Raw genomic sequence first — 26,147 nt, forward strand, 5'->3', positions numbered from 1 at the left:
TGTTTGAATATCAATTAAATACTCTCATCAGCAACACATCTTTTACATCTACCTATATAAACAAACCATAAGTTTGATTACCTATTCCTAGTAATTGCGAGAAGTTACTAGTCTCCAGCAGCTCCTTCGACTTCTGCTTGCACCCGGCGTTGCCGGTGTACACCTCGGCGTTGCCGTTATACACCTCGGCGTTCTCGCGGTGGGACTCGATCTGCTGCGACGACGACATCGCGGCGGCGATTTTGGGGGGCGGTTGCATTTTGGGGGTTTTGAAAAGTGGTTGAAAGTAAATGGGGATTCTCTTCCACGATTCTCCTAACCTCAAAATCAACAGTGAAGACCACAATTGACAACTATTTCGCTCAATTCCACGGAGTTCAGCAAACAATCCAGGAAGCATCTGACTGCATAATCCTCCTCAGAAACAAGCATCCAACAAACCGCAGCAACACAAAGCAGCACATCATCCTTTCCAGAATCCATCGCCTCTGGATTGAGTTTCTATCAGCGGATCATTCGTCGGAAAATCAGCAGGCGGCGGCGGCAGCACCGGGTAAAGAAGAGAGAGCGAGAGCGAGAGCGGAGAGAGAGCGAGAAGAGAAGAGACGAGAAGAGATAGGGATTAAGATTTCAGTCTTTTCACCCATTTATATAAAGGGGTATTTCAGTCTTTTCGCATAAAAACTGGCTAAGATTTTATGTTTTTATCCTATAGGCTAAAATTTATTTTTACTATATGAAAGTGGCTACTTTTATATATTGACACTTTCGTAATACCCAGTCGCCCGGCTTAAATGTGCGGGTGCGGATATGTTTGTTGTAATGTCTGGCGATGCTTTGTTGGTAGGAAGCTAGTCGGATACTTGCTTTGTTCCGTTTCTCATCAAGGAGATCTAACTCGTGGCACATGGCCTCTTGATTCCCATCGTCTGTCGTGAGCTCATGTCTGGCGGTGGGTACTTCGCTTTCCGTTGGGATTACTGCCTCCATCCCATAGGCGAGGGAGAATGGTGTTTCCCCTGTTGACGTTCTTGTAGTTGTTCGGTAGGACCATAGCACCCCTGGTAACTCATCTGCCCATTTGCCTTTGGCCTTTTCTAGCCGTTTCTTCAGGGTGTTCATGATGGTTTTGTTGGAAGACTCCGCTTGTCCGTTTGCCTGAGGATACCTTGGTGTTGAGAAGCTCAGCTTTATATTCCAGAACCTACAAAAGCCCTGGAAGTCCGCGCTGATGAATTGTGATCCATTATCCGTAACAATCTCTTTGGGTACCCCGTATCGGCAGATCACGTTCTTCCATATGAACCCCTTGACTTCTTTGTCACGCACTTGGTGGAAAGACTCTGCTTCTATCCATTTGCTAAAATAATCAGTTACTGCCAACATGTATACCTTCTGTCCGGGTGCAACGGGCAATTTGCCTACAATGTCCATCCCCCATTTCATGAATGGCCATGGTGAAGTGATAACGGTCAGGGGTTCCGGGGGCAGATGTGATACTTGGGCGAACCGTTGGCACTTATCGCATTTTTTGGCGTAATCAGCTGCATCTGCTTTCATTGTGGGCCAGTAGTAACCGTTGGTTAAGGCGCGGTGTGCGAGGCTTCTGCCTCCCGAGTGGTTGCCACATTCACCTTCGTGTAATTCGGACAAGACGTATCTTGCTTCTGCAGGGTTAATGCACTTCAAATAGGGACCAGTAAATGAACGTTTGTACAGTTTACCTCGAATGATGCAGAACCGTGCTGCTTGAGCTTTGAGCCGACGTGCTTCGTTCCGATCATCCGGGAGTATATCTCTCTCGAGATATTCCATTATGGGGGTAATCCATGTTCGTTCGACTGATACTTCGGTCACCTGTTCTTCGGCCCCACCTTTTTGGATTGCTGGATATTGAAGACAAGTGATTGTTACGGTTTTAGGTTGTGCGGTCTGAATTGCTGACCCAAGGTTGGCTAAAGCGTCAGCATGGCCATTCTCCCCCCTCGGTACTTGATTGACGGTGAATTCTTCAAAGCATGATTGGAGCTCTTTCGTCTTACCCAGGTAAGCCGCCATTTTAGTATCTTTGGCTTGAAATGTACCCTGCATCTGGTTAACTACAAGTTGAGAATCACTGAATACGTTAATGCGTTTTACCCCAATTTCCTTAGCTAGTCCGAGTCCGGCTAGCATGGCTTCGTATTCAGCCTCGTTGTTCGTCGCTTTGAATTCACATCGGATTGATCGTTCCATGATGTCTCCTTGTGGTGATGACAGGACGATTCCAAGTCCACTTCCTTGCATGTTGCTGGATCCATCGACGTATAGTTTCCAAATTCCAGTTTGATCGGGTCCCTCCGTCATACAACATAATTCCTGGTCTGCCTGCATAGTAAGGTTAGGTGTGAAGTCAACTACGAAGTCGGCTAATACCTGAGATTTAAGTGCGGTTCGTGGCTTGAATGTGATGTCGTATTCACTCAATTCCACCGCCCACTTAGTCAGTCGACCGGATAGTTCCGGTTTATGGAGTATGGCCTTCAAGGGATATGTGGTGGCGACTACAATCGGATGACACTGGAAATACGGACGTAACTTCCTTGCCGCGTGGACTAGTGCGAGAGCTAGCTTCTCCAGCTGGCTGTATCGGGTCTCTGCATCAAGTAGTGACTTACTTACGTAGTAGATTGGTGACTGCTTTCCATCTTCTTCTCTGACCAACACGGCACTGACGGCAGTATCGGAGACGGCCAGATATACCAACAAAATCTCATGGTTCTTTGGTTTTGCGAGTAATGGCGGGCTAGTCAAGTATTGCTTGAGTTGTTTTAGAGCTTCCTCGCACTCCTCAGTCCACTCGAACGTTCTTGACTTCCTCAAAGTGTTGAAGAAGAGGTGGCATTTTTCGGACGACCTTGAAATGAAGCGGCTTAAAGCGGCTATTCTCCCCGTCAGTTTCTGAACGTCTTTCACGCATGTGGGTGAAGGGATTCTTTGAATTGACTCGATTTGAGACGGGTTTGCCTCTATTCCCCTCTGGGTCACCATGTAACCTAGGAACTTCCCTGCATTGACACCAAAGGAACATTTAGTAGGATTTAGCTTCATGTTATATTTTCTAAGAATTTTAAACGTCTCCCTCAAGTGATCAATGTGGTCCTTCGCGTGGATGGACTTGACCAACATGTCGTCGATGTAGACTTCCATTGTTTGGCCCAGCAGGCTTGCAAACATCCGATTGACCAAGCGTTGATATGTTGCTCCTGCATTCTTCAATCCGAATGGCATATACTTGTAGCAGAATAACGCTACGCTGGTCATGAAGGCCGTCTTTTCCTCATCATCGGGGTGCATCCGGATTTGATGGTATCCCGAATATGCGTCCATGAAACTCATTAATTCATGGCCTGCTGTCGCGTCTACTAGCATGTCGATGTGTGGTAGTGGGAACGAATCTTTCGGGCATGCCTTATTGAGGTCCGTGAAGTCGATGCACACCCGCCATTTGTCATTCTTTTTCTTGACTACCACCACGTTTGCGAGCCATTCGGGATAGTAGACCTCCCGAATCAATCCATTCTTGAGGAGCTTCGTGACTTCATCATTCACTACTTGGTTCCTCTCCGGTGCAAACTTTCTACGTTTTTGCTTCCTCGGTGGATAGCCCGGGGTGACCTGTAACCTGTGAACAATGATACTAGGGTCAATCCCTGTCATGTCCTCATGGGACCAAGCGAAACAATCGTAATAATCAGATAGGAAATTGATAAGCTTCTCTCTGAGCTCCGGTTCGAGTTGTGCTCCAATCCGAACTTTGTGATCTGGAAAGTTGACATTGACTTGAACTTCCTCTATCTCCACCGTCTCCTCCTCGATCAGGCTGCGTGGTCTCTTCGTTTGTGTAGCTCGATTATAGTGTTCCGTCTGTTGATTCACGTCTTGAGTGCACTGCAGAGTATCATTCGGGTGTTCCTGTACTCCCATGTACTTCGATTGAAGGACACGGTTGAGCGACTCAGGTATCCCTCCTGGTGTAATTGATTGATTCGACGTGCATTCTTTATTCATCTTCGAACGGGACGGAGCTTCCTGCTGTAGTTGCTATAAGGACGGACTTTTTGCTTTCATAGTGGTCTGGTAGCACACCCTGGAGTCCTTTTGCTCTCCCTTGATCTCCTTAATTCCCCATTTGGTTGGGAATCGTATGACTTGATGATAGGTGGATGGTACTGCTTCCATTCCGTGGATCCATGGACGGCCCAGGATGACGTTGTATGCAGACGGGGCGTCTACCACGAGAAACCTAGTGGACAAGTTGACTCCTTCTGCGTAGACGGGAAGATCGATCTCCCCTACAGTGGTCGTACTCTCGCCACTGAAACCGACGAGTACGGCAGCCTTCTTGATTAGCTTGGACTCATCCAAACCCATCTCCCTGTATGCACTGTAAAACAGAATATTGGCAGAGCTACCATTGTCTATCAGTACACGCTTTGTCAAGCAGTTAGCAATATAAATAGAAATAACTAAAGCATCATGATGAGGGTGTAGAAGCTTGTCTGATTTGGATGTTGCAAAGCTGATCAGTTGAGTAGGGTCTGTTGTTCCCGCTTTTCCTGAAGGTGGAACCCCGGATTTGCTTGATCTAGCCTGTCTGGTATGCCTCTTTGCGGCTGAGTGAGTGACTCCGCTGACCTCGGAACCTCCGGATATCACGTTTACAGTTCTCTCATGATGCGGCGGGTCTGGCGGGCTGTCGTCTCTGTGTTTCTCTTGTCTATCCCTCGCCTGCTGCAGGGTCTGCTTGCCTTTGTCAGTCAAGTAATTGGTGAGGTGCCCTTTTTTCAATAAGTTCGCCACTTCCAGTCTGAGCGCGATGCATTCGTCCGTGCGGTGACCGTGGTCACTGTGGAAGTCACACCATTTTGATCTATCTCTTTGGTCGGGTGGGGCTCTCATTTTCTCCGGCCAACTAACTTTATCGCCAAGGTTCATCAGAGCTGTTACCGCCTCTACGGGTGAAATAGATAGGAGGTATTCTGGGAGTTTTGCTCTTTCACGCGGGCGCGTACTTGGTGCTTGATCATAGTCTCCTCTCCCTTTGTTTCCTCTGTGAGATGGCGTGTAAGGCTCACTTCGTCTGTCACGATTGTCACGACCGGATCTCCTGTCAACCCTGTAATCTCTTTCGGGTCTCTCTGGCGGAAAGACTCTTTGCATGTTGTACTGGTCCTCTTCCCATTTGATTTGAGCCCAAGCCTGGATCAACACGTCTTCCATTGTCTTGCACGGATACTTGGTAAGTGTCTTGTTGACAAACATGGTTTTCATACCTCAATTCCACATGTTTTGTTGTCATTTCCCTTCATGTTTTGCTTGTGAATGCTTGTTTGTGCCCGAATATTTAGTTTTATGAAGATTTGATATCTTGGTGTAGTTTTGGAGTAATTTCAGGAAAAATAAAGGATTAATTGGAGCATTTTGAAGATATGAGATTGAAGTACGTCTCGAGAGGAATCCGTGAGCGCAAACGGCGACCAAATCCGAGTCCGGACGAGGGAGAACGGAGCAAAACGAGCGGACTGTGCAAAACGCCCAGTACCCCGCGGTCACCACCCGCGGCCGCGGGGTGGGACCGCGGGTCAGCTGTTCCCAATTCCAGGGGTGTACCGCGGTCACCACCCGCGGCCGCGGGGCGGGACCGCGGGTTCCCTGAGTTTTGCCCACGTTTGAGCACCACGGGCGCGGGCCATGACCGCGGGAAAAGAGCGGAGTCGCGTTTTTCAGCCCTTAAACCCCTTTCTCCCCCTTTTCCTCACATTATTCATCTTCCCCAACCTCATACTCACCCATTTCCATCTTCCCCAATTCATTCACACCAAACCCTAGCCTCCATTACCACATCTTTTTACCAAGATTGAAGGCATTGAAGAGGAGAGAAGATTGAAGAAAGCTCATTAATAGGATTTGTCACTTCTTACTCTCTCTTTCATTTATGTATTTCTTTGATTTTGGTTTGTTGTTTGTGAACATGTTTGGATAAAATCCCCCATTGGTTTGGGGATTAGGCTCATGGATGATGTGATGGATTGATTATTATGCTTAATATATGTATTGATTATTTCCTTGTTATTATCTTTTCAAGCCCTAGCTTTAATTCTTGTATGGATTGTTGGCCACTTTCTATGCATTTCTAATTTGTGATTTGAATCGGGAGAGGATAATCATAATAGATTAGGAGCTTGAAACATATTGACTCAATAAACCGGGAGGTTGAGAGTTGGGTGAGAGTTTACCGATCATTTGTGCTCTTGGGAGTTATAGGTTAGAAGTTGACCGGGGACGGCAACTATGACCCGTAATCTACAGTTTTAGTCGTCCGGGAGGGGGCTAGAACTAGTGGGGAGATCACTCTAGATAAATAGGAATATCAAGACTAATATTGAGCTAATTGAAGTCCATTGCTAATCCATCGTTGCCTAATCCCTAAACCACCTTCATCACTTAATTAATCCACTTTATTTGATTGTTCTTATTTTGTCTTTGAATTTGTTAGTTAATCAAACCACTCACCTCCTTGTTTAGTCTAAATAGCTCTAGCATAATGACTTAAGGTAATCACTAGAATTTGACTACTAATCCTTGTGGAATACGACCTTGCTTCCCTATGTTGCAACTACACCGTATACTTGCGGCGTGGTGAAAATAATAGCGAACACTTGTACAAGTCTGACCCTGGTAGAAGGCCCTTACGGAAGGCCGTGACAGCGGTTTGTTCGCTGCAGTTGGTGATTGACACTTTCTCTTTGTTGAAGCGTCCGATGTAGTCCCGAAGAGGCTCACCATGCCTTTGGACAATAACGTACAGGTCTTCTGAGATTTTCTCTAGTTTCCTGCTGCTTGCATACTGTTGAACAAAAACATCCGTTAGTTGAGCAAAAGATCTAATTGAATTATTAGGAAGGTTCGTATACCACTGGAGGGCCGGTCCTATTAGGCTAGAACCGAACCCCTTACACATGCATGCCTCCCTCATGTCACGAGGGATAGCCACGGTAAACATTCTCTGGTGGTATTGAGCTATATGGTCGTCTGGATCGGATGCGCCGTCAAACATCTTCATATGTGGAAAGTTAAACTTTCTGGGCATTTCCACCAAGGCTATCTCATCCACGAACGGAGAGTCAGCGAAGCAATTCTCTGCACTCTTCTTGATCGGGGCCGGGACTCCTGGGATTCGTTGGATGATGGCTTCCATATCTGCCAGTCTTCTGGCCAGGACGGGGTCCATACTCTGTTGGATGCCCCGCATGCCGTGTCGGCCCTGTTCGACCAGAGGTGGTTGATCGTGAGTTCCGCCATTCTGGCTCACTGGGCCTGCTCGCCTTGGCCCATCTGGTTGGCCCGTTGGGGCGTCACGCAGGAAGTCATCTTCAGGGGCGATGCCGGTCCGACCCGTCAAGGTTGACTGACCTATTCCCCCGGTCGTCAGGTTGACCTGGGTGAGGGCCCCTGTTGCGTTTGTCCCTATTGTTCCGGGCGTCCGATCTAGGGTGCGTGTTTCACCTGTATTCACAAGAAGGGTATCCGGGTTAGCATGGGTAGTCTCCGATCTATTGTTCCTTACCGATGATGACGGGTCATCTGGGTTGATCTCAGTTCCATGGGGTGTGAGCGGGACATCCTCTATGTCTATCATGGAGTTGATAGGAACTCGGAACCGGTTATCACGGGGTGTTTGGATTTGAGGAGGCGTCTGGGTCTGGGCGAAAGCATTCAACCGAGCGAGTAGTTCCGCATTCTGTTTTTCCAATAAGAGCCTACTCTCCCGCTCTCGCGTAATTTGATCGGCCAAAGCGGAGATCCGGGCATTCACCTCCACTTGGGCAAGCAACTCCGATTGGGTTGAACCCAATGGGTCTGAGGCATTGTTCGGGTCGTGAGCGTCGTTCGGAGCACTCATGGTGTAGCTTTTGATTGCTAGGGCCCCACGGTGGGCGCCAAATTGTAGGGGGTGAATCCAACAATTACGGAAGTGACGTCAGTAACGTCTGGATCGATGGGCACTAGCAACCTGAAACCACAAGCAACGTTAGAGCCCTCCGAAGAGCACCGGTGGGGGTGTCGATGGAAGGGCCTCCGACGCTCAAGTCAGTGAATTGATATGAAAAATAACGTAAGTAACGTAATGACAATAATTAAACGACGGAGAGAAGATAGAAAAATGATGGTAATGAGAGAGTTCTCCGACTGATCCGGTTGATCCAGTAGTCAGAGGTAGAGCTAATGAGCGGTATGGATCAAGGGGCGACGGACGTCGGGGCTAGCGGGGCCAGCCGGACGATCGAAACCCTAGAGAGTTGTGAGCGTGGAGGCGGAACGGAAGAGCGGGGATAGCGGGAGTGAGAGATCGTGTGTGAGTGCCAGAGTCCGAATGAATGATTGACCGTCCCCTATTATGTCAATGGGCTGGTGCATATATAGGTTACGGGCCCGTAGGGTGGCGGCTAGGGTTTCTAGAGTATTCTCTGAAACCCTTCTCGTTCCGATTCCCCCGGAAACGTCCTTTCATATCCTCCTATTTTTCCTAGGTATCCAACTACTATTGACTTACGTATGGACTTGCTTCATTGGGCCGACCCGTTGGGCCGCATGATTTCGGGTTGCACGGATTCTGTCCATTACACCAACTACTATTGACTTACGTATGGACTTGCTTCATTGGGCCGACCCGTTGGGCCGCATGATTTCGGGTTGCACGGATTCTGTCCATTACACTTATATTAACATATCTACTATTATTATTTTTAATTAAATTTTACGTTAGATTACGTATATATTAAGCATCAAAATTACCATTGAAAAATCATTAATCGGATAATCATTATTGATCCTATTTAGAAATAGAATAAAAAAGTAAATTGAACAGTTTAATTTTGTAGTAGCACGTCTATTTGAATTTAAATGGTAATTATACCATGTTCAACCCCATTTTTTTCCACTAATCGATTGATAAAAAAATTATTTGTCTATAAAAAATACAAATTAAAATTTAAATGCATATAAATATGAATGTTGTCATATATATATTCAAATCATTTTTTTATTAAAATCGAAACCCAACTAAAATAACGGAACATTATTATTCAATATTACTCCCGTTGTTGCATACTAATGGGTCACATTTCCTTATTTGGACGTCTCATTTTAATAGGTCATTTCCTAAATTGGAAGCTTATTACATAGCAATCATATAACCCATTATTTAAATCATATGTCAATGTGATCCACTCATAATTATCTCTCTTACTTTTTTGAAAAACATATCTTAAAAAAAAAAAAACAAGTACTCTCTTTCTTATTTTATTAGCATAAATTATTTATTTCTTAAAATCTGTGTCCGGCCCTTATGGCTTATTAATGTGGGAAGAAGGGAGTATAAAATTAAACTTAATCAATTGAGCAATTATTATTTATGAAAATAAATCCTATCTCTTTTTGCAAAATCAGAATTTTGAGAACTTTATTTGTAAAAAAATTATTTAGACAAAATGATCGAGTAAAGATAATTTAAATATGCATTCAAAAAATATACTCCCTCCGTCCATGAAAGAACTTCCTAAGAGGGAGTGGCATGAGTTTTTAGAAAAAAAATATTGTTGAGTGTATTGAGAGTGAATAAATGGTAGTAGTTGAGTGTATTGAGAGTGGTGAAAATGTGTTATAATTAATATTGAGAGTTGTGAAAAGTGAAAAGTAAGAGTAATTATAAGTGGTGGGACATAGTCTAAAAATAGGTAGAAAGTTTTTTTGTAGACGTCTCAAAAAGGAAAGATAGGAAGTTCTTTCGTGGACGGAGGGAGTATTAAACTATATAAAAATAGATGATTTTGTAGATCTTTATTTATTTGATAAATTTATGTATTGTACTCATTATCAATTAAAATTAATTAATTGATATTTGAAATATTGAAAATATAAAGTTAAAAATTCATATGTTTTCGTATTCATATATTTTTTTTAATTAATTGATGTGAAATATTTCACTTTTAAAAATATGATTTATATTTTGAATATATTAAATAGATATACTTTTTTATTTAAAATATCATTTAATTTTGATGTTGGCGCGTGTACTAGTTAACCCTATAAAATATGTGCTTGTAAAATAAACAACGTATTAAACCATGATGGGTGTTTATAAACCCTATAAAATATGTACTTGTAAAATAAACAACGTATTAAACCATGATGGGAGTAGCTAGATCATATAAAACTCTTCCTAGTGTAGGAAGTAGAACCAATTTAGGTAATTAATCTTTGTATAAAAATTATGATTAAAGAAAATTAATCGTAAAAAAAATATTACTATAAAAGACATTTTTTTTTTGACAAATTATAAAAGACATTGTTGTGTATAGTAAAAAGTACTATTAATGTAAAAGAAATATACAAAAACATCTATATAATATATAAAAGATGAGCTTTTTCCCTCTATTATATAATATATTATATAATCTTGTCACGCCCCAATTCCCGAAGGAAGGCACGAATGCCGAAACGTGACTAGGGGTTGGATTTAAGAAGCGGGAAAGAAGGGGGTAATAATAATAATAATAATAATAATAATAATAATAATAATAATAATAATAATAATAATAATAATAATACATAGATAACTTATTTAAGTAGCAATATTGTTAATATTAAAGTAGGAAAGTTTGGCTCAGCACGCTGGTGGTTTAGAACCAGTCTACAAATACGTGCGGCTAAACAATCGGACATTTAATTACAATTTTAATAAAGCGATAAATGATGGGGTAACCGAGTCTAGCTCGCCAAAAGGAGTTGACCGACCAGCTCACTCATGAAATTGGCATAGCACAACATGATCATGAGGGCTTTGGTCAAGCGTCCAAGAGGGGCCGACTACATGCACTCTCCATCGAGCGGTAAATAATAAATAATTTGCGTACAAATAAATAATAATACCAAACATTAATTCTATATATATATATATATATATATAATCTTTGATTATAATTTTTACATACTCAAAATGTATAATAGACTTTTTATTATAGTAATAGTTATTTCAAAATATTGCAGCCAGCCCTCCACAGCTGCTTCCATCTCCACCAACTTACTGACCTGAAAAGAGTAAAAGAATTTTGGGCTGAGTACTAGTGTACCCAGTGGGTCATGCATTTTTGAAATAATCATTTTCATATGATAGTCCATGCATGTACGTGAATTATAGAATGTTTTAAAAATAAACATTTAACTTCTATAATCACAAAGCATTTTCATTCATTTGCGCGCGCCATACCGTAGCACCACTGTTACCCTTATCATTTCATTCGTAGTCCCTGGGCGACCCCTGGGAAGTAATCATTCATTCATTCATCATTAACTAGATGGGACCCCGGGACGAACCCATGTCAGCTACACCATCTAGCCGGATTAAGGGTGAACCCAAAATCCTCCTTTCGTCTATAAGGCTCGTGGGGATCAATCCACTACCTTAAGACCGTGCGCACAACTTTTAATAGGTGTGTGAGACCCATTAAAAGCCACAATTGTTAACATAAGAGCATTAAACAGTGGGGGAACGTAAAAACATTTCATGGACATACCACATTTTATATAATAATATCAGAGCTTAATAACTCGAATATATTTTGGAAAATAGAACCCACCTTAATTGCTCACAGTCCTTCTATTCAGTCACACGTCACAAGATTCCTTCCCACAGTTGATCTCTTGTTAATGTACTATTATACTTTTTATTACTCACCGATCGTCTATTTATAGGCCTTAAACTATAGGTTTCCTAGGTTCATTCTATAGGTTATAGGTTTGCTGAATCATGCTAGCAATTTGATTATATATTGTTTAGAACTATACACGTTGCTATCTAAATGCTAACTATAGCCATGCATGCACACGTAGGTACACTTTTTATTAAACTAATTTCATGCATTCCCTGCATATATATTATAATATACACACTTCATGCTATTATTTATAATATAAATAGTTATTAACCTAAGGCTATTTAGTATAGCTATACGTATATAATAGTCAGTTTAAGATATATATATATATATATTATATACGTATATGCTAGCTATACATTATATTATATATAATCAATTTTATAAGAATATATATTTATATATCTATTATATATATAAGTATTTTTATTTCACATATTCTAAATAAATTCTTTTAGGTAAAATATATCTTTAAGTTTAGGATAAATAAATAATATGACAATATAATGCAATTGAGCTAATGCTGTGAAAATGCTTAAGAAATGTAAATGCAAATTTTAAATATGAGAGAAATGAGTAACGACATATTATGCTCGGATCTAATTTATTCTAGGCTCAAATAAATCCTAAATAAATTCTACCAAAAATTCTAAAAATAATCTAGTATTAACTTATGGAAAATCGGGGTGTTACAAATCTATATAATATGAGCTTTTCCCTCCATTTTTTTCTTCTCTTTTTCTCTCTTCTTCCACCAAATTTTCACTATTTTTCTTTTCATTTTTATAATTTTAATTCTATTCTAAACATCATCAAATTTTATTTATGAAAAAATATTCAATATACATCTTAAATTTAAATTTGTGACAGTATATTTAATATGATTAAAAAAACATCAAAATGAATTTAAAACGAAAAAATTATGAAAAAATTAAAATATTTTATTTTCTCTCTCTGTGTTAAAATTTTTTAATTCTTTATTTATGTTTGTGTATGAAAATATTTATTTATTTACTATGATGTGTATTACTCTATAATAATAATAATGTGTAATCAAATAATTTAAAATTATATAATAACTATAATTCATTACACTTTATATAAAGTTGAAAATCTACATTTTTATTGAGTAATTGATGAGGATTATTTTAATTTATGTTATTTTTAAAATATATTTTGCATTTATTTATATTTTAATTCTATATAATATTTATATTTATTTATTCAAATATATCGTTAATTTCAATGTTCGTTTGCACAGATGATCGTACTAGTGTTCCTAATACCGCAATAATGCATATGGTGTCTGAATAGTATTTGCTATGGCAAACAATTCTTTATTATACTCTTTTGCCACGTTCACTACAAAAACATATCGGGCATCGATGAAATTTACGACAAAATATTTAATTTTACGATAAACTTTTTGATTTTATCGATGAAATATTTGCTCATTCAAGGAAGAATTATATATATATATATAGAGAATGGATCAGTAGAGAATCACATATATTTTGAGAATAGAGAATTAATCTTAGCCTTTGGATTTGGCAGATCCAACGGTTTTTATTAATTCGATTTATTTGTATTTTAATTATGTAGAAGACTAATTAAGTAAATATTTATTTTATTGTAACCGTCTGCTTAGTTGTGTAACCAAATCAAATCTCTTTATTTACGGAAGTTTACAAACGCATATCCTTGAATTGATTTTTTTTTCCTTTTATGTTATACGTGTAGATATCAGATTCAATTCAATAATTTATCTAAAATCTTCTATAATCATTATTCATATATAGAGACATTTGATTCTCAAAGCGTTGTATATTTTCATAGAGACATCTTTTGTTATACATATCTTCTATAATCTTTTTATTATACATATCTTCTATAATCATTATCTTTTGTTATACATATCTTCTATAATCTTTTTATAAATAAACATTTAAATCCTAACCCTTATTTTTGTATCTTTTTATAAATAGAGACATTTGATTCTGAAAGCGTTGTATATTTTCACACGTTCCTCACAAAAACACACGTTCCTGTATATTTTCTACGACTACGTTGTATCACATTCACAGCGGAGCAAGAAAGCATGGAAAACGATGAAGCATTGAGCTGCAAGAAGTATGGAGTCCCACTGTACGCCGCCGCCTGGGTTCCATCTGCCGCCGGTAGATTAGATACCGCCAAAGAGTTGGAAACTCCTGCCAAACCCCTCGTTGTCCTAGCCGGAGGCGGCGGAAAAGGCAACACCGGAATACCAAATGCCATCCTCCTCTCGGCCTTTGATTCCGAATCCTGCTCCCTCTCTGATCAGCCTGTGAGACCTAATCACTATCTTACATCTTATATTCTTTGAATTATGATTCCTTCCTTAATATTTATTTGTATCGTAAAATGGATATTGACTTGGTTGTGGATTTTGGTATGGCCAAATAAGTTTTGATTGGAGCTATTGCTATCGAGATTTGTAGAATTCTGAGGACAAAATTTTCGATCTGATCTTTTCTTAATACTATGTAACTATGAAAAATCAAGGAAGATTTTATCTGTAATAGCTGATGACAGTAGATTTCACTCTTATGCATTTTAGATAAGCTGTGCACATTTTAATATAAGAAGATGCTATAATACGGGTGAAAGATTTAAATTTGCTTGAGTTTGATATTCCTTTTTTCCCGTATGGGGTTACAAAGTTTTTAACTTCGACCTATATATTCTTTAAGGTGGCTAAGCTGGGAACTGGTAGCGATCTGCCTTACAGAATTGGAGTTCATCCTGGAGGAGAAGGCATTATTTGTTCATTTTGTCCCCAAAACTGCAGGTATGTTCAGTCTCTTTTATACTAATGAAGTAGCACCTATGTCTATTCAAATGAGAAATTGCAAAGTCCTTTATTGTTGAAGCTTTTGATTTACATTCATTGGTTCTACTTGCAGATGGTTTGAATGGGATTCAAATACGGACGACCAAACTTTAAGGCTGAAGTCATCAGAGAAAGTCCTTAAGCCTTTGGAAGATGTTGGCCTACAACTAGCGTTGACCTTCAACACTGAGGGAAATTTACTTGCTGTTGGCGGTGAGGTAAAGGAATTATAGATCACCATGAATGAATTCCATGAAAGTGACTGTGACTTAAAAAAGTAAAATTGCTAACAAAATTATAGAGAGGAATAAAAAATAACCTTAAGGATGGAAGTATGGTACTCTAAAATAATAACATACCCCTCATATGATCCCAATATACATATTGATATACATATAGATTGACCAACTTTACATTTTAGGCATCCAGCGATTCTGATCTATTTGAAACTGGTTTCTGAAAGAGTTGCTACTTCTCTACAAGTGATCTATCTTCTTGAAGTATGTATCCAAAATGTCCAGTCAATATTAACCGTCTAGAGCCCGGCAAATTTCAGATGGATTTCCTTTTCTAAAGTCTGATAAAAATGTGGTTTCAAACAAGTTTAATATATCTGGACTATGTAAGTAAGACACTGATGATGATCTAGTTTGCCAATTCCTTAGCCACAAGGCTGGATTTTTTGCCTTTGGATGAAATTTCATGCAGCACAGCTGGAAATTCTTTCTTCCTTTTTTTTTTTATGGTTTTCTTTCCTGCCATTGTAATTTAGCTGCTGCATGATTGCCTTGATGAGATCATCACATGTGATTGAATGGATTGTTTATTCATTCATACTTAACATATTCAGTGAAAAAGTGAATTTGAAGCCTCTTTGTTACTAGGTGTAATAAGTTTTGGCATTTTAGAATCATTTAAAAAACTGTCCATATGTTCTTCTAATTATCTGACACTTGTGGAGCACAGGATGGTCAGTTAAGGGTTTTCAAGTGGCCAGCCATGGAAAGTATTCTTAGTGAGGCCAATGCTCATTCTTCTGTGGGAGATTTAGATTTCAGGTTCTCCTTAAATTGCATCATGGAGCATGTTTTATGGTTGAATAATAGGAAGCAATTTGTTACTAAAAAATTGAGATTTTTTTCCTGATACCTTGGTTGTTTGATGCAGCCCTGATGGGAAGTTTCTTGTCTCTGTTGGAGGGGGCCCTGGAAGGATTTGGGATGTTGCATCATCATCATCTGTAGTTTCTCTACCAAAGGAAAATGTAAGTCCTTTCTTCAAATTGTTTTGTGTATAGAAAGTAGAGGAGAACATTTTTCCTCCAGAAGATCATTTAACATGCCTCTTGGTTTGGGCTAGCTTCTTCTCAGTATAACCTAGTTGGTTTATCTGTTCATTCTTTTCGCCCAACTACTTTCTAGAGACTAGAATACATGTTGGAATAAACTTAGTGCTTCAGCTGCAAAAACAAATGGATTTCTCTGTTTTCTATATAATATATTCTACCTAACCACTTTAATTTGCCGGACTGCAGGATGAGATTTTTTCTTTTTGTCGGTTTTCACGCAGTACCGGCACAGATCAGGTTCTGTATATAACGACAAACAGAGGTTAGTATCTTCTAGCGGGGGTATCTATGAAAAAGGACATGTTGATTTTAGTACTGACCATGTCTTTGCTAAATAGATAAAGGTGGTAGTATTGTAAAGTGGAACCCAACTTCATGGGAAAGGATAAGTTCAACATTCGTCTCTCGGGATCAAGTTTCTGCTTTTAATGTGTCGCCTGATGGGAAGCTCCTTGCTATGTAAGAATATATGATAACTGACTTGGCCTTGTATTTGTTCCTCTATGAAAATAAACTGTTTTCTTACTGCTAAGTTGCTAACTGTTTTCAAGCTTTAGAAGACGAAGAAGAATGAAAATGAAATGCACTCTCATTATCATAACATATCAAAATGTGATGATACTATGAAGATACTATTAGCTAGCATAGTCATGGATCCTATTGTTTAACTTTGATGTCTCCAACTGATAATAATGCAGAGGAACAACTGAAGGAGACATTCTGATTATAAATTCAGCCAACATGCGGACACGAACTATTATCAAGAAAGCACATCTAGGCATGGTAACCGCAATGGCATTCTCACAAGATTCAAGGTTGTTAAGTCTTCTCATTGTAACAGTTGGTTAGTTTTTGCAATCTTAATATAAAACTATAAACTAGTACTGATTTACTTTGTCGACAGAGCTGTTGTGTCCGCATCCTGTGACTCAAGTTCAAGGGTGATATTGATTAAGGATGAGCAGAAAGGTGGTATGTACTCTTCTCTTTTATAGATGGCATACTAAGATTATGTATTACCCTAGTTACAATTATTAGTTCGCTTGAACAGCTGAACATACTGCATATCTTAGATATTCTGTGTTGCTCAACTTGTTTAAGCATACTATTCTGGATCTATGATTGGCTGGATTCTTTTCCAGAAAATTATATGATTTGAAATGTAATTGAGTCATCTGTCAAATTCTTCAGTCAGTGAAATCAAGCATTGGAATACAGTTAGAACTTGAACGGTTTAAATTTGAATTATGCATCAGCTTCTCCCTAATTAGATAGTATGGACACAAAGTTGAGAGATTCTACTTATCAGTTTCTAGATATTTGATTGTTTTTACTTACTTATCACTTGTTATGATTTGCAGGCATAAACTTGTGGATCATTTTGTTCTTCATTTTACTAGCAGTAGCAGTATATTATGCCAAAGACAGTGGATATTTACCTCTGGAACTATGACTGCCATTGTGCAACAACTTGAAGACTTGAATGACTTAAGACACCATTGTTGATGGTAGCGGACAGACTGCGGATTTACATACTATTTGATTCACAAATTCATATAGAAAATGGGGATATCTTTTGGTGCATGTAACATTATTGTTTTGTTTAATCCAGTTTTTGGTATTGGTATGCGAGTGAAAGGATGCTCAATTATCCAAGTAAATGTTAATCACCATGTTTTTGATGTTTGGAAGAGGGAATAGCCAAGCCAAGAAACGCGGACATTAGAAATGTTGAAAGCATACATAGCAGATGCAAGGGTAAAACAGAGTGAGAGTAAGAGTGATTAATTAATTGCATGCCATCTTTTAATTCTCGACCGCATGACGCCTGCTTTGTGATGACTCCCCTGCTCAGCATAATAACCACAACATGAGAAACTATAAATTTTTCATGAGAAGACTGGTGTTTTTTTAGCAACCAAAACCGACTGCAATAACTAGACAACCCAAAGTCTACTCGCATTAGTAGTAGTAGCAGCTGAGTATTAGAGGTCTCCTAGGTCCAGATTAGAAATAGTATATGCTATTGGACGTGAAAGACTTTAGACCAATTAGTCTTTGCAACACGACGTATAAATTGGTGGCAAAAGTTCTTGCTAACAGGCTGCGCACTGTTTCATTCCTGAGAGACTCATTTCTAATAATATTATTCTGGGATGCGAGTATATGCATTGGATTAGAAGCAAGAAGCAGGGACAAGATTTTTATGCAGCAACCAAACTCGATATGAGTAAGGCGTATTAGAGATTTCTTCGCGCTATGATGGTGGTCTTATGTTTCCCTCTCCATTTGATCTACTTGGTTATCCAATGTGTGGCAACTATGGAATTCTCGATTGTGATAAACTGCAAAGTCTAAGGATCCATTGTTCCTACTAGAGGCCTGAGGCAAGGGTGTCCTCTTTCACCCTTTCTTTTTGTTGTTATTTGTGCGCACGAGTTCTCTTCTTTACTCAGAAGTTTCGAAAATAGGGCCTGCTTAGTGGATTTGTTATGCTGACAGATCTTCTCAGCATCAAAGAGATTTCTGCCTAAAATTTGAGGCAATAATTTCGCAACTTTTTTTTCAAACTTTAGGACTTTCAAAACATAAACATAACTTGAAGATATTTATTTTAAAATATATAAAAAATGAATACACAAATTATACTTATCTCTATTTTAATTCTTCTTTTTATTTTGTATATGTAATCATGTATTCATGTTGTTGTATAACACTCACTGAATGTGCAGGTGTTTACTTACCATTTTAATTGTGCATTGTACATGTGTAACATTAGTATAGATATAAATTAACATGAAATTTAATAAATGAAATTAACGATGACATTGGTTGCCTTAATATCCGAATTTAACACATAAATTAATAATAAGTACTCCCTCCATCCCACTTTAAATGACACAAAACTATAAAACAATTCTATAGTTTTGACCTTTTGAGTAATTTGAAGTGAGACGGAGGGAGCATATGATTAAAATAATGACGTTGGTTGCCCTTATATCCAAACTTAGCACATATATAATAATATATGGTTAACTAAGCATATAAATATGTAATTAATCACCCTTGTTATATCACATCACTGCCAAATATCATATGGTTTTTGAACTATTTTTTTTTATTCATCAATATGGTATATGTACTAATTGATACCACACATGTAAGGCCATCTCCAACCATTTACACCAAACCCAAACCCATTTTACAGTATATGTCACATCCAACAGTAATTCTTCTTCAACCATTTACACTAAACTCAAACTCAAAAGAATATTCTTTAAATATTCTCTTTCCACTTACTTTTTATGATTCTTCAATCATATCTATGTATTTCTTTTAAATTATACATTTGCCCCAATTTTTTAATTAACAATTTCATATTAAAATAAATATTATACGGAAATTAATTTTATTATTATTATTATTATATTAAATAAGCAACAAAAAAAAAACTAAACTTTAAAATAAAATTCATTAAAATTCATTAAATATTACATAACTTGAAAATAAAATACAACAAATAAACCAACGTCCACATAAAATTCAAGACACGGAATTAGTTAAAAATGTGATGTGGTACCGTATTTATATTATTAATGTTATTTTAAATGTATATTCTTGTATTATACATTTTAATATGTCATGTAATTAAAAATTAATCTATTTTATTGTTGCAAATTAAAACTCTATTTTCAACTAAATTATTCTCAACCAAATTATTATTATTATTATTATTATTATTATTATTATTATTATTATTATTATTATTATTATTATTATTATTCCTTTCTTATAAACCTACGAAATTAACAAAAAAAATTAACTTTCATTCTAATCATTTAAACCTACTAAATTACCAAAACAATATCTAGCAAGAAGAGGGGTTAGTTTGTAATTCTTAAAATTATATAAAGTGTTTTGGTGTAGTGAATAGTGTTACACCAAATTTGGTGTAACACTATTCAAATGGTGGCCCCAAACCCATTTTGGGTTTGAGTTTGGTGTACCTAGGGGTGTAAGTGAGTCGAGCTAGCTCGCGAGTTACTCGGGATCGGCTCGAAAATTACTCGAAATCGACTCGATGTTAGTCGAGTCGAGCTCGAGCTCGAGCTACTCGATTAGGTATCGAGCCCGAGTTCGAGTTTCTTGATACTCGACTCGTTAGGCTCGCGAGCCTAATCGAGCTCAAACAATTATATATATAATATATTATATGTAAGCCCAAAATTAAATATATTTCTGAGCCCACAAAATGGCCCAACTCCTAAGCCCATTAGAACCCTACCCTACTAGTGAATTTGAATTACACACATGACAAACCCTAACAGCCTAACTCCCTCCCTAACTCAGCACGCAGCAGCCACCCCAATCTATCATCTCTCTCTCTCGGTTGCCGGCGACCGGCGACACGCACTCCAGCGAGACGGCACACTCCGACACGACGGCGGCTCATCTTTCCAGCGAAGATCCGACGATCTTAACAGCAGCAGCAGTGCAGCACGGTCCGGCGTGACATTAGCATCATCTGCCACCACCGGGCACCGACTGCTTCCCAGCTCGGCGCGACAACAGCAGCGACACCAACGGCTCTATGAAATATTGCATAAAAGTCTTGCTGGGTAATTGTTCTTGATTTTGAGTGCTGACTGCTGCGTGAAATTCTTTGCGGGTTTGATCCCTAATTTTTGTGGGTTGTTTGTTTTTTTTCAATCATGAAAAGCAAGGTTTGAAAAATTTCCCCCTTTTGTTTTGCTGCTTCATTCGTGGAAACCCCTAAATTCTTGTTGGGTTTGAGGTTGAGTTGGGTTTAAGCTGTGATCTTTAATTGTGAGATTGTGAGCTGTAAATTTCGCACAAGGTGATAGGAACATGAACCTTTTTGCTAATGTAGTCCCTGATGATCTTGATGGCTCAAGTTTTGGTGGTGTTGAGGGCTCCAATATATGAGACGAGCTTAAACGAGCTCGAGCTCACCGAGTTTAAATGAGTTCGAGCCTAACGAACTTAAACGAGCTCGAGCTCGAGCTCGAGCTCAAACTCGAGCAAGAATCAACAATCGAGCTTAACCGAGTCAAGCTCGAGCTTACAAATATGGCAACGAGTCGAGCTCGAGCTCAGAAAAATTAAGCTCGGCCGAGCTCGAGCTCGAGCTTCATGAAAACAGGCGAGTTCGAGTTTGAGCATAGCGATACTCGACTCGACTCGGCTCATTTACACCCCTAGGTGTACCATTGGAGAGGTTTTGGTACACCAAAATGGGATTTGGTGTACCATTGGAGATGGTCTAAGACAAGATAATTATGTAGTGTTAAATATTATTATTAATATACACTCTTCTATCCTTTTACTGAATAAACAAATCCATACCTGTCACAATGATTGTACCCTTTCCATCAAACATGGCCCTTCACCCACATGCCCCCAAACAATATATTTTATTTTAATTTATTCACTCATTTATTCTGTCATCTCCCACCCACTCAATTCAATTATGGAATTTAATTTCTTAAACTTTCAATTTGCCATACAACCAATTGAGACCCACATATTAGATTTGCACTGCTAGTTGAAGTCATTAATTTGTTTTTGTACTGTATACATTAATACTTTTTTTCCAAATTTTTTTTCCTTTCTAAGTTTGGCACATTCACATTTAATGATTACGTTATTCCATACTTCCAGGAATGCCTATTTCTCTTCCCCCTTTGACTTAATTATTCGCTATTTTTTCTTCCCCATTTTACTTTTAAATAACCTTATTTTACTTTTAAATAACCTTATAAAGTGCAGTACGTTAGTAATACGTTTTTTCTCCAATCAATAGTTTAGGGATTCGAGTCACTTAAAAATTTAAAATGTGAATGTATTTTTCCTTTCTTTGAATAATAATATATATAAAAAAACCTTCAATTTCCTATCTCAACTCCAACAAAAAACAATATTCTTATCCTTTTTCTTTTAAAAAATAGAGATTAGACCTTATAATTTTATCAATTTACGATATATTTCTATCCATATTCTTTAATTTAATCAAATTCATTATTTTTTCTATTTTTTTCAGCCATGTTTAACATATCTATATATTAGAAAAAGGTCACTAATTTCGATTTGTCGCTAAAATTTGGACCCTTTGAAGAAAAGAAAAGGAGACACGAAGATCAAGATATTTAAGTTGCAAGCATTGAAGATGAATTATGGAATTTCGCTACTGTTTTGTTGATTTTAATTGTGTTTTCTTTTGAACTAATTGGTTTATTAGCTATCATGAACATGAGTGACTAATTTACATCTAATTCTAAGGTTAGAAAGTAGATGTGGAAGTTTTGAATTTAAATTTATTTTGATTAATTAAGTAGCATCTTATTTTCATTTCTATAATCTTGATTTGATTGTTTGTTTAGTTAATTGAACATGATTTATGAGTTGATTTGAGATTGAAAGAAGATAACACATGAACTAGAACATAGGACGTATTAGTCAATAAAGCCATTGTCACTCAAATTACTATAGGATATTAAAAATAATAAATATTTTTGGAATTAAATGTATGTAATCATTGTACACAATAATTCTTGTATGTTAATCAAACAGTTTATGCATAATATGTTTAAACTATTCTTGTGATTGTCTTAAAGAAAAAGTTGATCTCTTATGTACTTGCGTTGATTGAAGTAAGTTTAAATATGATTCTCCATTGAAGTTGAATCCCAAAGGTAAAAACTTTTTCTTATTTGATTTTCTAAATTCCATTCTTTTTAATTTTATTGAGTTCTTATAGTTTTAGAATTAATTCATCATCTTATAAATTTCGTAGTCTAGATAGAGGACAATAATTACATAGCAGCAATCCTTGATTTATTTGGCTACACTCTGTGGTGAGAATAATGTAGCAAATTCGACGTGAAATTTAAGTTAATTGTTTTTCCATCCCAACATTAAAGTGTGTGGGCACACACACATCTAATATTTTACCGTCTAAAATGTGTTGAGTGCATACACATCTAATATTCTACCGTTTGATATAGGTTTGAAAAAAATATCATAGTTAATAAAATGAACTTTTTGGAGAGTATATTGTTAGATACCAAATTATTATACTCTCAGAATATTCCTCCCCACATATCAAACATTGTGTAACATATATGTCGACGAGTTGGCCAATTTTTCAATCTACACGTTATAATTGAACATGTTTTAACTTGAAACCAAAAGCAAGAAAGTGATTGAGCATGCATGGATTCACATTTCACAATGTACATTTGAGAGTAGAGTGTTTTAGTAGTATTTGATTTGATTGGATTCACATTCACATACACGGAACTCACCATCCAATTTCAAATTATGTTTCAATTCAAAATTAAAAGCTCCGAAATTGCCATCTAATATAAAAAGGTGAGTAATTCACTACCCCCAATTCCAGATTAGGAGATGGGAGATGCACACCAATTTTATAAAACTTTTATTCTACTTCAAAATTTGATTGAGTTAGATTCACTATTTTCGAGTCGAAATCAGATCATTTATATCAAAGATTGTTGTTACTAATTTTTCTAATAAAAAAAATCTAAAATTTGACTTGAAAATTTTGAATGGTTTCAACAATGTACGTACTCATTCACATGTCATTCCAAGGAAAAGCACATATATAATTGATTAATTCTTATAAAATTAAAAATAACAGCATCTCGTGTTTTTCAACTTTGTCCACAAAAGCAAAAAACAAAAAAGATTAAAAAAATGTCCGAATCCAACCTTCCCAGAAAATTAAAAACAATTGACTCAAAAAAAAATCAACTTTAAATCAAATTACTTTTTGCAAATAAGCAGAGTTCCATAAATTTGTGCAGGCTTGATAAAAATCAATAATAAAACTAAAATCCTTCATTATATAGGAGTATTTAAATAACTTGCGATTTCTTATTTCCCTTTTCAGATATAAATCTATCTTTTTATTCAGTCTTCCGTCAGTTAATCTGGATCATAGATCTCTGCCAATTCTTGTTCATTCCAGCTCCCTCCACTTCTTCCAGTCTAGGCAAAACTTTATACTAGTACTACATATGAAGAAACAAAACTTATCTCTTTGAAAAAAAAATCACTTTCTCGATTCCAAAAAAGAAAAAAAAGCACATATTCACAAACCACAACAAAAATAAATGTTCTTTTTTCAAACGGAACAATGAAATAAACTAAAATCAATATATTCTCTACTCAATATTTTTCCAAAATCGCAGCAAATTTGCTACAACAGGATCCTCCGTAGATTTGCAATTTAATTCAAATCTCTCAAATTTACAAATATAATCTCATCGTATCACAGATAGCTGCTTACCCCATTCTCAATCATATACTCTCTCGCCGCTAATTCAATAAAAAATTAAGAAAAAAGAAAAAAAAAATGGGAAACCACTTGAGTTCTTTTACTACCACAAAACTCATACAAATGGGTTTTCCAAATTCAAAATTTCCACAGCCACGAAAAAACCGGCTAATCCGGCCGAGTTCACTCAGCGCGCCACTCACCGAGTCAGTCCTGTACAAAAAAATACGACATAAATTTTCCCCTATTATAAGCCATCGGCTTTCGACATGACGGACAGCCGGCTCGGCCGCGGCTGGAAGTCGTGCCGGCGGCGTAAGCTGTGCGACGACGGCCGAATCAGCGCCGCCAGAGCTCTCCTCACTAAATCCCCCTCCACCGTGCCGATTCGAACGAGCGAATTCGTCATCGCCGATCGCCGCATATTCAATTGATGGCTGGACCGATACGACGACGACGGCGACGCCTGGTTTCGGCCGCTGTAGCCAGAGACGATGCTGTTCTTGTGCAAGCTGCAACGGAAGGAGCCTGGGTGCGTCGTAGGGGAGCACATGCACGTTTTCTTCGGCAGCGAGCGGTGGCTCTGCTTCTGGTGGTGAGAGGCAATCGGATGCCTCCGAGGAGCGGAGAATCGGACCGACGACGAAGGCGATACGGATCTGCCGAGGCTGACGCGGGTAGGGCTGGCGGATCGGGCCAGGACCGAGTCGGATCCGAGCCGGGGCTCGGAACGGGCGGAGAAGGTCGCGGCAGACGACGCCGAGATGGAGGAGGGGCAGAATCGGCCTGAGGGAGAAAGCGAGCGCTGGAAGTGGCTGTGGAAGGTTGTACCTTGCGAGGATCTGTTTCTGGAGGACGCTTCCATTGGTTGTACTTTGGAGTGGAAATAGTGTATTTTAATCCTGGAAAAAGTAGAAAAGATGAAAGTGATTTTAGAAGTGCCGGTTGGTTGTCTATTTCGGCAAACCTAATAACAAATGAAGCTGCGATTATATAGGAGAGATCGAGCGGTGGCAGTCCAGTAATTAAGGCCAAGTACAGGGGTTTTTTGGGGAATTCGCGGTTAACCGGCCGTTGGTTACGATATGGAGGTGGAATAAAGATTTTCCTGTGGGCACCACATTCAAAGCAATGGGCTGTCAGAAATTGGACGCGCCACGCGCTTGAATGCTCGTGATGTTAACCGTTTCAGAATATAGAATTCGAATTATGGTTGCTTTTGTTTTTCTTTTTTTGGTGTGTAAACTTTTTAGATATTTTTATATTGGTAAATAGTACTCCCTCCAAGGGCTGGGAATTTCGGGATCGGGTAATCGGGTACCCGATACCCGACCCGAAAAAATCGGGTATAGGGTACCCGATATCCGAAAAATTCGGGATCGGGATCGGGATCGGGTTCGGGTATTTAGGGTATGAAAAAATCGGGTATCGGGTATACCCGATCGGGTATCGGGTATACCCGAAATACCCGAATTGTTTATTAAATATATTTTAAACTATTTAATTAAACTAGCGGCGCCCCTGTACTCCCATTTTCCAATTCCCATTTTCAATTCTCAAATCCCAATCCCAATCGGCAATCCCAGCCCTAGCGGCGCCCCTGTACTCCCGCCCGGCCGCCCCTCGCCCGCCCGTCGTTCTCCTCGACCCTCGCCCAGTCGCGCCCCCTCGCCCAGTCTCGCCCCGTCGTTCTCCGCGACCCTCGCCCAGTCGCCCACCGCGACCCTCGCCCAGTCGCTCCGCCTCCGAGCTCCGACGACAGGTGAGCGGCGCCCCTCGCCGCCCGTCATCGCCCAGACCAGAGCCAATCGCCAGTGAGCGGCGCCCCTCGCCGCCCGTCTTCTTCTT

General features: G+C 38.5%; 3 protein-coding genes across 4 annotated transcripts; 1 reads left to right on the forward strand and 2 right to left on the reverse strand.

Annotated features, from left to right (window-relative positions):
- Positions 1-4,083: 4,083 nt before the first annotated feature.
- On the reverse strand, positions 4,084-5,262 carry LOC131009911 (uncharacterized). Its single transcript, XM_057937311.1, has one exon. It carries the CDS (start codon positions 5,260-5,262, stop codon positions 4,084-4,086), a length of 1,179 nt encoding a protein of 392 aa, XP_057793294.1.
- Positions 5,263-13,583: 8,321 nt separating this feature from the next.
- Positions 13,584-17,661, forward strand: LOC131007764 (SEC12-like protein 2). 2 transcript variants are annotated; one of them, XM_057934683.1, is made up of 10 exons: positions 13,584-14,085; positions 14,492-14,589; positions 14,705-14,849; positions 15,598-15,689; positions 15,799-15,895; positions 16,166-16,241; positions 16,318-16,438; positions 16,678-16,794; positions 16,884-16,951; positions 17,341-17,661. In XM_057934683.1, exons 1-10 carry the CDS (start codon positions 13,858-13,860, stop codon positions 17,430-17,432), a joined length of 1,134 nt encoding a protein of 377 aa, XP_057790666.1. In that variant the 5' UTR covers positions 13,584-13,857; the 3' UTR covers positions 17,433-17,661. The 2 variants fall into 2 exon arrangements, with proteins under 2 accessions (XP_057790666.1, XP_057790667.1); XM_057934684.1 differs by having other exon boundaries at positions 13,591-14,085; positions 16,884-16,948.
- A 6,535-nt stretch (positions 17,662-24,196) lies between these two features.
- On the reverse strand, positions 24,197-25,578 carry LOC131007765 (uncharacterized). The gene has a single exon (XM_057934685.1). It carries the CDS (start codon positions 25,162-25,164, stop codon positions 24,547-24,549), a length of 618 nt encoding a protein of 205 aa, XP_057790668.1. The 5' UTR covers positions 25,165-25,578; the 3' UTR covers positions 24,197-24,546.
- Positions 25,579-26,147: the final 569 nt, after the last annotated feature.

Source organism: Salvia miltiorrhiza, chromosome 2 (genome assembly GCF_028751815.1).
Source record: "Salvia miltiorrhiza cultivar Shanhuang (shh) chromosome 2, IMPLAD_Smil_shh, whole genome shotgun sequence".
NCBI classification, from domain to species: domain Eukaryota; kingdom Viridiplantae; phylum Streptophyta; class Magnoliopsida; order Lamiales; family Lamiaceae; genus Salvia; species Salvia miltiorrhiza.